Source organism: Azolla caroliniana, unplaced genomic scaffold (assembly GCF_043228905.1).
Source record: "Azolla caroliniana isolate FFs.n. ecotype wild unplaced genomic scaffold, voAzoCaro1.0.p SCAF_7, whole genome shotgun sequence".
Classification (NCBI taxonomy): domain Eukaryota; kingdom Viridiplantae; phylum Streptophyta; class Polypodiopsida; order Salviniales; family Salviniaceae; genus Azolla; species Azolla caroliniana.
Window position 1 is genome coordinate 590,122 of NW_028230442.1, and position 14,913 is coordinate 605,034.

Below are 14,913 nucleotides of genomic sequence, written 5' to 3' on the forward strand. Positions count from 1 at the left end.
GGCGCCAATCTGTCATCATAGTTGATGTCGTGCTGTTGTGCGTAGCCCTTGGCCATTAATCGGGCCTTGTACCTGTTGATGGAGATGTCGGTGTTGTATTTAACCTTGTATACGCATCAACAACCAATCGGCTTCACTCCTTTCGGTACGTCAACTAAATCCCACGTCTCATTTTCCATGAGTGCGTGCATCTCTTCCTCCATAGCGGCACGCCAATTTGCGTCCTTTGCCGCTTCTATGTAGCTCTCTGGCTCACGCACTGTTGCCACCTCTAGAATCAGGTTGGAGTCGGTGGTCAGAGTTGGTAAAGAGTACCATGATGCCGACTCGTCAAATTCGACATCTCGGCTTACTCGTACTTTCTTAGTCCGGGGGTTGTAGCACTTATACCCCTTCTGCTCATGTGAGTAGCCAACCAAAATGCACTTCTCCGACTTTGGGTCCAACTTCCTCCACTTCTCATCCAGCACATGCACATAGGCAATGCTATCGAATATCCTAAGGTGCCTTAAACTCAACTTCCGCCCGAAATATAGCTTGTGTGCTAACACCATCTCCCCGATCTGGTTTTTGTCCGAACCGCTTTGACCCAGTAGAACTTACACATGTCCTTCTCCTCCAACACTGCTCGTGCCGCCTCGACAATCGACCCGCTTTTTCTTTTGGCCACACCGTTTTGTTCCGGTGTGCATCTGCAACTTAATTCTCTCCGAATTCCCTTTTGTTGTAGATAATTGTTGCATTGGCCAGAAAAGTATTCTTTTCTACCATCCGACTACAGGCACTTGTTTTTCCTTTCCATTTCCCGTTTGACTAATCTCTGCAAGTTCAAGAAACATTCGAGGACTTTGTTTTTCTTCTCGATGAGGTAGATCCACCTATGCCGGTTGTAGTCGTTGATGAAGGAGACGAAATATCGGCTCCCGCCAATACTAGCGTTTAGGACCAATCCTCATAGTACATCTGAATGTATTAGATCGAACTTGTTACGACTCTGGTTTCTTTCGGTGGGGAACGGAAACCGGTGTTGCTTCCCAAGCTGGCAGGCTTCACAAATTTAGGCCTCGCGTCCACTAAATTTTGGCAATCCGAAAACAACCTGTTTTGATTGCAGGTCTTGAAGCCTTTGATAGTTGACATGGCTGATCCACTTGTGCCACAGGTCGATATCCGATTCGACCTTCTGTCCTTTTGCGAACGTAGTGGTGCCGACGTCGTTGGTGTCGAGGATAAACATCCCCACGTGGTGGCGCCCTTGCACAATTATCCGGCCTTCTTCCTTGATGAAGCACCCGAGGTGCGTAAACCGCACCTGCATCCCTTGGTCAACGATCTGTCTGACCGACACCAGGTTCTTTGTGACTGTCGGGACATGAACCATGTTCATAAGCTTCCCCTTTTGTCTGACATGACTCGGGGGAACTTCTCCAACATGCACGATAGGGTGACGAGTATCGTCTCCGATCTCGACAACTCCCCGTTGCTTCGGCTTCTCCAGAAACGAGAACCACACTTTGTGCTCATCATGTCGTTAGACACTCCGGAGTCAATGTAACATACTTCCTCTGATCCATAGTGGTCTTCTTCATCGAGTTCGCCTTGTGTTTCATCACAAAGGCTAGCCCTTTTCCGGTCTTATAGGTTCCAAATACTTCTGATCCCTCAGCGTAGTGCGAGCTTTGTCGATTCCCTTGTCTGGCCTTTCCGGATCCAGATCTATCCAAATCGGATCTCTTCTTCTAGCACTCGTACTCTCGGTGGCCCTTCTTACCACAATACCAACATTTTGTTTCAGTCTTTGATTGCCAGTTTCCGGTGTCGCTTTGACTCCCCCTGCTTGTGGAGGGCCCGGAATTGCTGTCGGCACTATCTCTGTGCCTCTGATTCTGCTCTTGTTGGTCACCTGCATTGCGTGCCAACCCACCTCGTCCTCAATGCCCACGGGGCTGATCCGCCTCTATGTACAACATTCGGCTATCTGGTTGAGTGATCCTTGACCCACTCGTGTGGTTTTCTTTGACCATGAGCCTCGATTGCAAGTCGAAGGAGGGTGACTTCTCTCGGGTGAAAATTGCCATCTGGATTGGCTTGTACCAGTGTGCTAGACCATCGAGGCATATTTGGACCATCTCATACTCGTCCACCATCACGTTGATGGACCCGAGCGCGTTGCAGATCTCCTTGAGCTTGGTGGTGTGGTCAGTGACTGACATGTCCCGTTGTCAGATACTATTGAGCTCTTGTCGGAGCTACAACTTCCGAGCCGTGGTCCTTACGGTGAAAATCTTCCGGAGATTTTCCTAGGCCTCCTTCGGTGATTTTGCATCTTTGATGTGGCCAAGCATCTGGTCGTGCACAGAGCGGAGATTTTCCTAGGCCTGCTTCGGTGATTTTGCATATTTGATGTGGCCAAGCATCTTTGATGGCAATTGGTATGTATCATGTCTTTTGTTTTAAAATCACATATTGTTTTTCCCATGATGACAGAATATTATGGAAGAATGCAACCATTTCTTCAGTTGTGTGTTTAATGGCACATATATATGTATATGTATGTATGTATGTATGTATGTATATATATATATATATAGAGAGAGAGAGAGAGAGAGATGCACACATACGTATGTCTATGGGAATAAATATCATATATATACGTGCGTGTGTATATGCGCATGTTATTTGCTTTTGTCTAATATATGTGTTCATATTCTAGATGGAGTGGTACCCAGGGCAAAAATGAATCAATAGCAATCAAGGTGATTTCGTGCAGCCAAAGATGTTGCTGATGCTGTGAGCTTTTGATTTAATTCTTTTAATGATCTTCACATTTTGCTATTTCTAATGAGAGCATAAAGATAACGTGTCCACATTGTGATTTTGAACATACTATCTAGTCTGTTTATATTCTTCCTTTTTGCAGTGCTTTAGAATCTTTCAAGTTCCTACTTCATTGCTAGATTGCTTACACTAAATTCAAATTATGAATGTATTTAGCCATGCCTTTTACTTTATGCATATGTAAGTAGTTTCAGTGATAGATCGTTGGCTTGGCCATTGGATAGTTGTTGGCTGAGCTAGTTGTATGACATGTGTATATGATGCTCAAGATAAGATTGCATATGCTTCGGTCAAGTAATACTCATGAAGTCTACCAAACTTGTAGTTGCCATTTGTGCTTATTTTATAAGAAAACCGGAAATATATAACTTAAATTACAGATAATTTGGGCATGTTCAATAACCCTTGTGAGTAATTACCTAAACCAACTGATAATACAATGCTTCTGTCTTTTGGGTTAGTTTTAGATATGTTGAAGGCATAGTTGAAATGATTAGTGGGAAAGTATTAATGCAAGCATAGTGTAATTTGCTAATGGGAAAGTTTTAATTTAAGGTTGTCGAAGAAGAAAAGTTGCGCAAGGAATATGAAGCAGTTGGAAGGGTTTTACCTCCTCAGCAAATCAGAGGCATATGATTCAAATGTAATTACACCAGGAACAACTTTCATGGACAGTTTGGCAGTAGCTCTTCATTATTATATTCATCTTTGGCCGAATCATGATCCAAGGTGGAAAAACATCAAAGTATGAACTTTTCTTATTTTAGTGTCGATATTTTTAAGGTTTATGGTAATTTATGAATATGAGAATACGTGGATGGATATCAACGAGGCAGTACAACACTCTGCTCGCTCCTTGCTCCCATATCGGGAAATCCTTGTGTGCCGAATTCGGCGTTGCTTCATTAGCTCCTTCCACGTAGCTCCAGTACCCATGCCCCAGCAGGTACTGGTGCATTTTATACGACCAGGACTCATAGTTGCTCCGGTCGAGCTTTTTTGTTGGAAGCGAGCTCGCCATGCTTCTGTCCAGACCTTCCTTCCTGTCCCTTACCGGGTGTTAGGGTTTGTTTATGAGGGCCATTCGTCGGAAGCAGAGGTTCTCAACCATCGCACTCTCATACCATGTCAAAGTTAATATGCGGAAGCTTTGACAAATTGGTTCATCCAGATAACAACAGAGAAAAAAGACACAAGTTTATTGGAAACCTTACAAAACACAAATAGAGAGTGGGAGAGACAAAGAGAGCAGAATAACATGAACTAAATTCAAAATAATAACCCTCTGTATATACAATGTGCTCAGTCAACACTTTTATACAAGTTCTTAAAAAGGACTAGCAGAAGTACTGACAAGTACTTCAATGCTCATACGAGAGACTAACACTGACTCCTAAAACTATGCCTACGTACTAGGCTAGATTCGTAGGCCTCTAATGGCCTATCGGTTACAGTCCGATCCGGCTCCTGGTTCTGGATAGCACCCGGACACCGATCCGGTTCTTCGTTCCAATTATTCAGCCGATCCGGATCCGGATCCGGTTGAGCTTGTCCGCTCAACAAATATTGTGTTATCTTCTAATGCCAAGCACGCGATGCTTGCTTAAGGCCATAGAATGGCTTCTTGAGTAGGCAAATTGTTTTTGGACGGTTGTTGGATTCGAAGCCGGGTGGTTGTACCATGTACACCTCTTCTAATTCGCCTTGAAGAAAGGTGTTCTTGACATCCATCTAATGGAGGTGCCACCCTTTCGCTACTGCAAGTGCAATCACGGTCCGCACAATCGTCACCTTTGCCACCGGGGGAAAGGTCCCTTCATAATTGACTCCATGTGTTTGTGCATAGCCTTTTGCTACAAGTTGAGCTTTGTAGCGGTTGACGGAGCCTTCGGCATTATACTTCACTTTGTATATCCATCTGCAACCAATTGCCTACTTCTGATGTGAGTGGGGAACGAAATCCCATGTCTTGTTCTTGCATAGTGCATGCATCTCCTCGTTCATTGCTTCGACCCATCGTGGATCCTTGGTTGCTTTAGAAAAACTTTCCAGTTCTCGAATTGCTGCCACCTTCATCATAAAGGCATAGTGGTATGCCATATTGTCACTGTGGCCGAATCTTCTAACCAGACGCTATTCTTGGGTTGAGAGTAAGAGTTTTTCATTTGCCAATTTGAGTGCTTTCTTAACTATGGATGACCTCATGATGGATACATCAAAGCCACCGAACTCATTGTTGAGTGAGTGAGTCGATTCGTTGTTGTCGAATTGATCGTCTTCATATTTTGGCATTTTGGCCTTGCCTTTGTCTATCTTCAGACTTGGCCGAGATGTGCTCTGGTCGCTCCAGGGCTCTTGTGGCCCATTGAGCCTGGCCATGATTGGAATTTCTTTGAACATATGCTTCAACTGATCTTCGTCTTCTATCTTTTGGTTGACCATGTTCGGGTCAACTGGAAATGATTCGAGAGGAGTCGGATGAGCTTCGTACCATGATGCCGATTTGTCAAAGATGACGACTCGATTTACACGAAACTTCCAAGAAGATGGCTTGAAACATTTGTACCCCTTTTGCCCCAATGAGTATCCTATGAGAATACACTTCTCTAACTTGGGATCTAGCTTTTGCCGCTTGTTAAGAATTAGGTAAGTAATTAAGTATGGGTTAATTAGTACCTAATTATGTGATTAAGTTAAGCGAAAGATAATGTGATATGTGTGTGAGAGGAAGAGAGAGAGAGAGGAAGTTACACTTATGAACAACACAATATGGGGGATGATAAACTCTATATTAAATTAGCAACATCATCATCAAATACAAAAATACCTACAATGAGGTATATATACATCTCATGTGCAAGGGTGCACATGTGTGAGGATAATATAGGTACAAAAGTGTAAGTCCTATATTAAATGTACTTAGGAGTGGAGGATCTAGAATATCCCACTTAAGTACAAGGTCTTATTTAAGGCGTTATAGTCAAGACTTCTAACTAGATTCTATCTAGGTAACCACGAAGTTACATGGTTGACTAACTAACTAAACTAAGTTGAGATTGATCTCTCAACACGCCCCCTCAAGCTCAAGTACGGGGCATCCGATGTCCTCTTTGGCTTTCAACGTTCGGATCTACGATTCGGTTGAATCGGCTTCGGCTTTGGATGGTCGGTATTGTTTCTTTCAGCATTGATGTTTTTGTCGCAGTTTCGGTTCCTCCCCCTCAAGCCTGTGGTGAAGGCATCTGACATCCACTTTGGGTTTTGGCGTTGTCCGGCTTTCGATGTCAGCTTCTGTGCGGCTTCTGTCCGGTCTTCGGCTTTCTTTGCCGTAGCAATCTCGGGTCCTCCCCCTCAAGTCGGTGTCGAAGGCTTGTAGTGTGTGGGTGAAGGCTGACTACTTCCACCCATCGTGGGTTACGAGCCACTTCAGTGGAGCTCTTGGGCTCTTGTTTGGCCGCCACCTTCATCACAAAGGCGTAATGATGGGCCATATACTCGTTGTAGCCGACCCGAGTGACGGGATTCTTCTCTCTATAAGAGCATCAAAGCTTTTCGCTCACCGATGTGAGCGCCTTCTTTACTCTGGGTGTACGCATGATGGGTACACCAAACTCTCTATCTAGTGCGGGAGACGATCGATCCGAACCATTGTTGTCGGGATGATCGACTTCGTATTCAGGCATCTTACCTTTGCCTTTGTCCAAGTTCGTACTTGGCCACGACGTGCTTGGGTCGCGTGGGGGCTCTTGTGGCCCACTAGGCTTTGCCGTAATCAGACTTTCTTCGAACATGTGTTTGAAGTTATCTCCATCTTCTACCTCTTGTTCGGCGGATTTTGCGTTGAGCGGAGTCAGAGTCGAAGTTGTCTCTGGTGCGTACCAGGATGCAGACTTGTCGAAGACTATGTCTCGACTTACCCAAAACTCTTGGGTAGATGGGTTGTAGCACTTGTATGCCTTCTTCTTGGACGAGTATCCTATGAGGATACATTCCTCCGACTTCGCGTCGGCCTTTTATCGTCTTTCGTTCGGGATGCGCACATTCGCAATGCTTCCGAACACCTTGAGGTGCGACAGGATCAGCTTCCTTCCGAGGAGGAGCTCGTAGGGAGTTAGCTCATGGACTCCATTAGTGGTGCACCGGTTCATGAGATAGACGGCCGTGGATGCCGCTTCGGCCCAATAGAAGTTTGGCATGTGCTTCTCATGCATCATGGCGCGTGCTACCTTGAGTATTCGTTGATTCTTCCTTTCGACGACTCCATTTTGTTGGGGGGTGTGTCCGCACAAGAATTCTCTTCGAATGCCTTCACTTTGGAGGTAGCAGGTGAATTCATCGGAGAAGTACTCCTTGCCTCCATCCGATCGTAGGCAGCGAATGTGCCGACCGGTTTCTTTTTCGACTTGCCCCTTGAGCTTTTGGAAGTGGGAGAACACTTCGCTCTTCTTCTTCATCGGGTAGATCCACGTGTAGCGCGAGTAGTAGTCGATGAAGGTTACGTAGTATCGGCATCCGTCGATCATTGGTGTTTGAGCTGGTTCCCATACATCCGAGTGTATGATGTCGAGGAGGCCTTGCTTGCGGAGCTCTCCTTCGGGAATGGGAATCAATGTTGTTTGCTGAGTTGACACGCTTCACATACTCGATCGATTCGTTTCGACTCGAATGTCAGAAGTCCAATGAAGACTCCCTTTGTTTGCATAGCTTGAAGCCGTCGAAGGTTGATGTGGCCGATTCTCTTTGTGCCACAACTCAATGCTTGTCTCGGTTTTGAAACTTTTAGCATACATTGCCGATTTCACCTCATTCTAATCGAGGATGAACATTCGGCCATCTCTCCGCCCCTTCGCTATGAGTTGGCCATCTCTCCGCCCCTTCGCTATGAGTTGGCCATCTTTCTCGATGAAGCATCCTTCTTTTATTGAAATGGACTTGCATGCCTTGCTCCACGATTTGGCCGACCGAGACCAAATTCTTCGTTATCGTGGGCACGTGCAAAACATTCTTGATGCAATTGTTCTTACCACCATTGCCGGATGGAACATTGCCGATGTGCCGAATGGGATGCGTGGTGTCGTCTCCCGTCTCTATGTAGCCGGGTCGATCCGGTGTACGCAAGTCATTGAACCACTCCTTGTGGGATGTCATGTGATGTGAGGCGCCGGAATCGACGAACCACACGTCTTCCGAATTGGAGGTTCTTGTGGAGTTGGAGGCCATCATAGAGTTCGCTCTATTCCTCATTACGAATATTTCGTGGTCGGAATTTGCGGCATAATTTGTGAACATTCCGCTACGATTGTCGTAGTCGGAGTTTGATGCATAGTTTGTGAGTTGTCGACTTGTTGAAGCCGACTTACTTCTCTTTTTCTGACACTCCGCCCCGTGGTGGCCAATTTTGCTGCAATAATTGCAAGTTGAGGGCCTCGTTTGCCGACCATGTTCGGCGTGGAAGCTCCCCCTTCTTCCGAAGGTTTCTCGATGGCTTCCATGAAGGTTTGAGTTCCCTTCTTGTGATGGGTCGAATTCGAGAAGAACATTTGTCCTTCCAACGTCTTGTTTTTGGTTCGGACCTAGTTCTCTTCGACCAATAGCATTGATTGGAGGTTGAAGAATGAAGGAGGTTTTTCTCTCACCAAGATTGCCATCCATAATGGATCGAATCGTTGTGCGAGGCCGCCCAAGCATACTTGAACCACTCGTCTTCGTCGACGTTTATGTTGATGGAGCAAAGTGAGTCGCAAATGCTCTTGATTTTGGTAGCGTAGTCCGACACGGACATGTCTTTTTGTCGAATATTATTCAACTCTTGTCGGAATTGAAGCTTTCGTGCAGTTGTGTTGGCAACGAACATTTTCTTTAAGTTCGCCCACGCTTCTTTAGGCGTCTTGGTGTCTCAAATATGGTTGAGCATGTCGTCGTGGACACATGTTGCCAAGAAATACATGACTCGACTAGCCGCTTGCTCCCATGTTGCGTAGTCGGCGTTCTTTGAGTCGGGTCGATTTTCTTGAGCGTCGTTGATGTAGCTCCAATACCCTTGGCTAACGAGGTATTGGGTCATCTTATACTCCCAAGATGAATAATTGCTCCGGTCTAGCTTTTCACTAGGGAGAGAGCTACCCATTTGTGTGTTCATGTTGATTGTAGTGTCTTATCTTCTTTTTCTTTTCTTCCTTCGATCATGTACACATGTTATGTAGCAGCACTACGGTAGCCGATAGCCGGATTTTGTCGTCGGCGTCTCGAACACACAATCACGAAGTCGGGTGGGCTTAGTGGATTTTCGAAACCACACGCTCTGATACCATGTTAAGAATTAGGTAAGTAATTAAGTATGGGTTAATTAGTACCTAATTATGTGATTAAGTTAAGCGGAAGATTATGTGATATGTGTGTGTATGTGTTGTGGAGAATTTGTCCTCCTATTCACAGTAAGAAGCATATGGTGAACCGTTGTAGGTCCAATACATGGACATACACCTTTCACTCTCATATTGGAATTTTATACACAAAAATTACACAAAACGAGCTTTCCAAAGAGTTTTTAAACATAAGAAATGGCTATATATTCATTAAGATATGAATCTTACAAAATAGCTGATACAAAAGAGACCGTGAGAGAGAGACTAACAATGTATATCAAAGACAATCTATAGAACTTCTCACTTACATATGACACTTAAGGTATTCCTCTTGCTCTCCTTTTTTCTATATGTATAGAACTCATTTTATACCTATTTATACCTTATGTTTATGCTAGCTACTTACAACTTGACCCACCTATTAGACGCCACTTTTGTAGCCACTGATTTTGTGTCTAATTCTCACCTACCACATATATTTACCCATTATATGCTATTCATTATAGTCTTTAGATAAATATTCACCATACAAGTTTATAAACATAAACAATCATAGCTCATGTCAATTTGAGCTTGTACATTTATCTTCAATACTCCCCCTCAAGCTCATTTGGGAGTTATCTTGAGCCATGTCTTGCAAATTTATCACATCTTTGAAACCTTTTAGTTTAGAAGCATCCAGGAACTTTGTGAACATGTCTGCAACTTGATCTTTGGTTTTGATGAACTTTATCTCCACATCTTTCCTCAACACCTTCTCTCGTCAATAATGGTAATGAACTTCAATATGCTTACTCCACGCATGGAAAGTGGGATTGCTTGCCAAGTAAATACTTATGATGTTGTCACCGTATATTGGAATGATTCCCACATGCACTTCAAGATCAGCCAAAAGCTTTGTAAGCCACATTGCTTCACATGTAGCAAATGTTAATCCTCTATACTCAGCCTCCATGGATGAAAGTGCAACAGTAGCTTGTTTCGTCAAGCTCCATGTGATAGGATTGCTTCCAATCATAAACACATAACCTGAGGTTGATCTCCTATCTTCCTTTGAACTTGCCCAATCCGCATCACTAAAGCCTTTGACCTGCAATTCTTCATCACACTTATAAAACAAAGCATGATTAATTGTATGCTTTATATATCTTAACACTCTCTTAGTTGCATTTAAATGTTCATTTGTTGGAGTTTGCATAAACTAAGAAAGTACACCAACAACATAACATAGATCGGGTCTTGTAATGCTTGCATAGATTAATGATCCTATAATACTTTTGTATGTTGTTGCATCTTCTAGCATTTCTCCATCACTTGAGCATAGTTTTGTATTTGTATCAATGGGTTGAGTGAGTGGTTTGCATTCACTCATTCCAAATTTGAAAAGAACATCCAACAAGTACTTCCTTTGCATCAAGTAGATGCTACTTTTCCCATAAACAACTTCTATTCCTAAAAACTATTTCAGCTCTCCCAGATCTGAAATTTTAAATTCTTTCCCAAGCTTTCCTTTTATATCCTTAATCCATGTATCACCATTCCTTATTATGATGAAATCATCAACATATATACAGATATATACCTCCTTTTTTCCTTTTTTCTTCATATACAATGAGGGATCAGTAATGCTTGGGTTGTATCCACATTTCATTAGATACTCTACCAATCTTTGGTTCCACGCTCGTGGTGCTTGTTTCAAGCCATAAAGTGCTTTTTTCAATCTACAAACAAAATCTAGATAGTTTTCGTCTTCAGTTGACTCATGTATACCTCTTCTTGTAGTTCTTCATTTAGAAAGGCATTCTTGATGTCGAGTTGATATAATGGCCACCTCTTAGAAGCACTGATTTCTATCAAGGTTCTAATTGTCCCCATCTTTGCAACTGGGCTAAAAATTTCATCATAATCTATGCCTTGTGTTTGTTTAAACCCTTTTGCAAGCAACCTAACTTTGTGTCTAGCTAATGAACCGTCAACATTTCTCTTCACTTTGAACACCCATTTTGTTTGGAATGATTTTCGTACCTTCTTTCTTTGTCACTAGATCCCATGTGTGATTATCGTTGAGAGCTTTGATTTCTTCTTTCATAGCTTGCTTCCATTCCATTTGTGTACAAGCTTCTTCATATGTCTCGGGCTCTTTGTCTTTGACAACCTGCATCATATATGCAAAATGTTTTGCCATGAAACTATCATAAGTCAACCTTTGAATTGGATACCTTATCCTTGATGATCTTCTTTCATTGCCTTTAGAATGTTGTTTCTTCAAGTTATTCGGGTTTAGCTTAGAAGTGGTCATCTCTTCATTTTCAACTTCACTTGCGTCTATCTCACTATTTCCAACAACACTTGTTTCGTCAGCTATATGATGACTTTCATGTCTTTCCTTCCATGATGAACGATCTTCTTTTGATGTAGATGCCTCTGGATATGAAATTTCTATGCTTGATTGTTGAACTTCACTTTGATTAGTTCCTACATAATCATCATAATCCTCTTCGAGAACTTTTCCCTTTCCTTTATCTTCATACCATGGTTTTAGTTCATCAAAGACCACATCTCGTGAGACCCTTACTTCCTTTGTTATAGGATTATAACACTTATATCCTTTTTGCTCCATCGAATAGCCAATGAAAATGCATTTTTCTGACCTTGGTTCCATCTTTGTTCTTACTTCTTGAGGAATGTGAACAAAACAAACACATCCAAAAACTTTTAGGCGTGTAAGATTAGGTTTTCTACCAGAATATACCTCCTCTAGTGTCAAGTTATGTATTCCTGATGTTTTGCATCTATTCATCAAGTAAACGGCAGTTGTGGTAGCTTCAGCCCAATAGTGTAATGGTACCTTCATCTCATTCAAGATGCATCTTGCGACTTCTGCGATTTGCCTATTTTTCTTCTCAGCTACGCCGTTTTGTTGAGGCGTATATTGACAAGTAAATTGCCTTTTAATCCCATTCTCTTGTAAGAAATCTGAAAACTCATTGGAGAAGTACTCCCCTCCACCATCGGATCTTAAGATTTTGGTATGCCTTCCTATTTCTTTTTCAACTTCATCTTTTAATCTCTTGAATATAGAAAACACATCCGATTTTTGCTTCATACAAAACAACCATACCTTTCTTGAATGATCATCAATGAAAGTGACGAAAAATCTATTACCAGCCATTGATGACTCTCGGGTAGGTCCCCATACATCCGTATGTATTAAATCCAAGACATTTGGGGCCACATAATTGCTCCTCTTGAATGGTTGCCTTGTTTGTTTACCTAATTGACAAGCTTCACACAATTCATGTAATCCAATACTATTAAATTTTGGAAGACCTCTTACCACTTCATGTTTGCTCATGTCCTTTAGCTTCGGAATGTTAATGTGTCCTATCCTTTTGTGCCATAAATCTAGCTCCGAGATTTTCTTGTCCCCAAATTGAATATACATGACATTTCCATAAGGATTTTGAATGTCCAAGGTGAACATTCTTCCTTCTCGTTTACCTTGAGCAATGACCTTGAAACCTTCTTTAGGATTCTTTATAAAGCACCCATTTTCATTAAATGTGACATGATAACTGTTCTCTACCATTTGTCCTACTGAAATCAAGTTCTTTGAAATTGTAGGAACATGAAGAACATTTGATAGTACCTTTGATTTACTTGTGTCTCCAAGCCTTACATCTCCAATGTGTTAAATCATGTGTTGAGTATCATCACCTGTCTCAACACATCCTTTCCCATTTGGTATCTGTAAATTAGTGAACATACTTTCTTGGCATGACATATGATTACTACAACCCGAATCAATATACCATTTTCCATCATCTTCATAAGAGCTTCTAAACTCATGACTCATTGCAAGTAATGTATCCTTAATACCTTCACTTGAGGTGCTTGCATAATTTCTTTGAGTTCTTTGATTTCCTCCATTTTGCCTTCCATTTTTCAGCCAACAATCACAGTGACTAGCATAATGTCCTACTTTACCACAATTATAACATGTTATACCTTTGTGGGAGTTGTAGAAACCTCGACCTCTTCCTCTAAATTTTCCTCGGCCTCTTCCTTGTGTGTTGTCATTTGATCCATCCTTGGTTTCCTCCAAATTAATTTGATTGTACTTGAAGTTGTTGTGACCTCTTGCGTTTCCTCTTGAGCCTCCTCTTGAAATCCTTCCTTTACCTTGACCTGCATACAACACTTGGTTGTAGCTATCCTTTCCTTTGAAAGCACCAAAGCTAAGCTCTTCTATGACAAGATGAGGGATTAGTTGATCAAACTTTGGATATTCATCTTTCAAATTCATGAAAGTTATAAAATGCTTCCATATTTCATCTTCTCTCAATCCATTGAGAGTACAACACACAATATCTTCATCTTCAACTATTGTACCAATAGAAGCAAAAGCATTTCGTAACTCCTTGATCTTCAATGTATATTCATCTATAGATTGACTTTAACATTTCTTAATTGTGTTCAACTCATTTTTTAATTGACGTTTCCTAGCTTTTGTATTTGTTGAATACATCCTTTCAAGAGTTTCCCATGCATCCTTAGCAATTTTTAGATGTTGAATATGCCCTACTATGGAATTACTAATTACTTGTGAAATGAGGAACATGACTTTCCTATTCCTCTCTTCCCATTCTTTTCCTTGTCTCCTTTGGGCTTCAGTGGTTGTAGCTTGATCGATTTTAGGTTGAGCATCCTCTCCGCTCACCGTACCCCACAAGCCTTTTCCCATTAGGTAATTGGTCATTCTAAACTTCCATATAGGGTAGTTATCTTTATCCAATTTCTCTACTTGTTGACCCAACTCAGCCATTCAAAATATATCAAAAATAATGAGTGTTACCTCTAATAATTGTGTCATTCTCTACTCTTGTTTCGTGAATCTCCCCCTTTCTCTTTAGTTCTTCTTGCTTTTCTTCAACTCGAGGATTGTTGAAGAATCTTTTTCACCAGCCAAGCTCTGATACCAACTATGGAGAATTTGTCCTCCTATTCTCAGTAAGAAGTGTATAGTGAACCATTGTAGGTCCAGTACATGGACAGACACCTTTCACTCTCAAATTGATAACTCCAATAATATGATGAATCTGAGGCTGCAATTTTATACACAGAACGAGCTTTCCAAAGAATGTTTAAACATAAGAAATGGCTATATATTCATTAAGATATGAATCTTACAAAATAGCTGATACAAAAGAGATCGTGAGAGAGAGACTAACAATGTATATCAAAGACAATCTATAGAACTTCTCACTTACATATGACACTTAAGGTATTCCTCTTGCTCTCCTTTTTTCTATATGTATAGAACTCATTTTATATCTATTTATACCTTATGTTTATGCTAGCTACTTACAACTTGACTCACCTATTAGACGCCACTTTTGTAGCCACTGATTTTGTGTCTAATTCTCACCTACCACATATATTTACCCATTATATGCTATTCACTATAGTCTTTAGATAAATATTCACCATACAAGTTTATAAACATAAACAATCATAGCTCATGTCAATTTGAACTTCTAACTAGATTCTATCTAGGTAACTACAAGTTACATGGTTGACTAACTAACTAAACTAAGTTGAGCTTGATCTCTCAACACCGCTTTTCGTCAGGGATGTGCACGTATGCAATGGAGCCAAATATCCTTACATGGGATAGATTTGGCTTCATTCCATAGTATTTCTCGTGGGG

At 41.7% G+C, this 14,913-nt stretch overlaps 1 protein-coding gene across 1 annotated transcript; it reads right to left on the reverse strand.

Moving 5' to 3' along the window:
- Window positions 1–9,765: 9,765 nt before the first annotated feature.
- LOC147861418 (uncharacterized) lies at window positions 9,766–14,028 on the reverse strand. The gene is made up of 6 exons (XM_087322376.1): window positions 13,807–14,028; window positions 12,921–13,629; window positions 11,229–12,800; window positions 10,479–10,655; window positions 10,075–10,301; window positions 9,766–9,957 (listed from the first exon to the last, which is right to left on the reverse strand). Exons 1-6 carry the CDS (start codon window positions 14,026–14,028, stop codon window positions 9,766–9,768), a joined length of 3,099 nt encoding a protein of 1,032 aa, XP_087178502.1.
- Between the last annotated feature and the right edge of the window lie 885 nt (window positions 14,029–14,913).

Excerpts from the sequence above, each read along its gene's own strand:
- LOC147861418 (XM_087322376.1), bottom strand. The coding sequence starts at position 14,028 with ATGGCTGAGTTGGGTCAACAAGTAGAGAAATTGGATAAAGATAACTAC. Across the intron at positions 13,630-13,806 it reads TCATGTTCCTCATTTCACAA|ATCAAGGAGTTACGAAATGC; the intron begins GTAATTAGTAAT and ends TATACATTGAAG. Across the intron at positions 9,958-10,074 it reads TGGCTGATCTTGAAGTGCAT|GTGTTGAGGAAAGATGTGGA; the intron begins GTGGGAATCATT and ends TGACGAGAGAAG.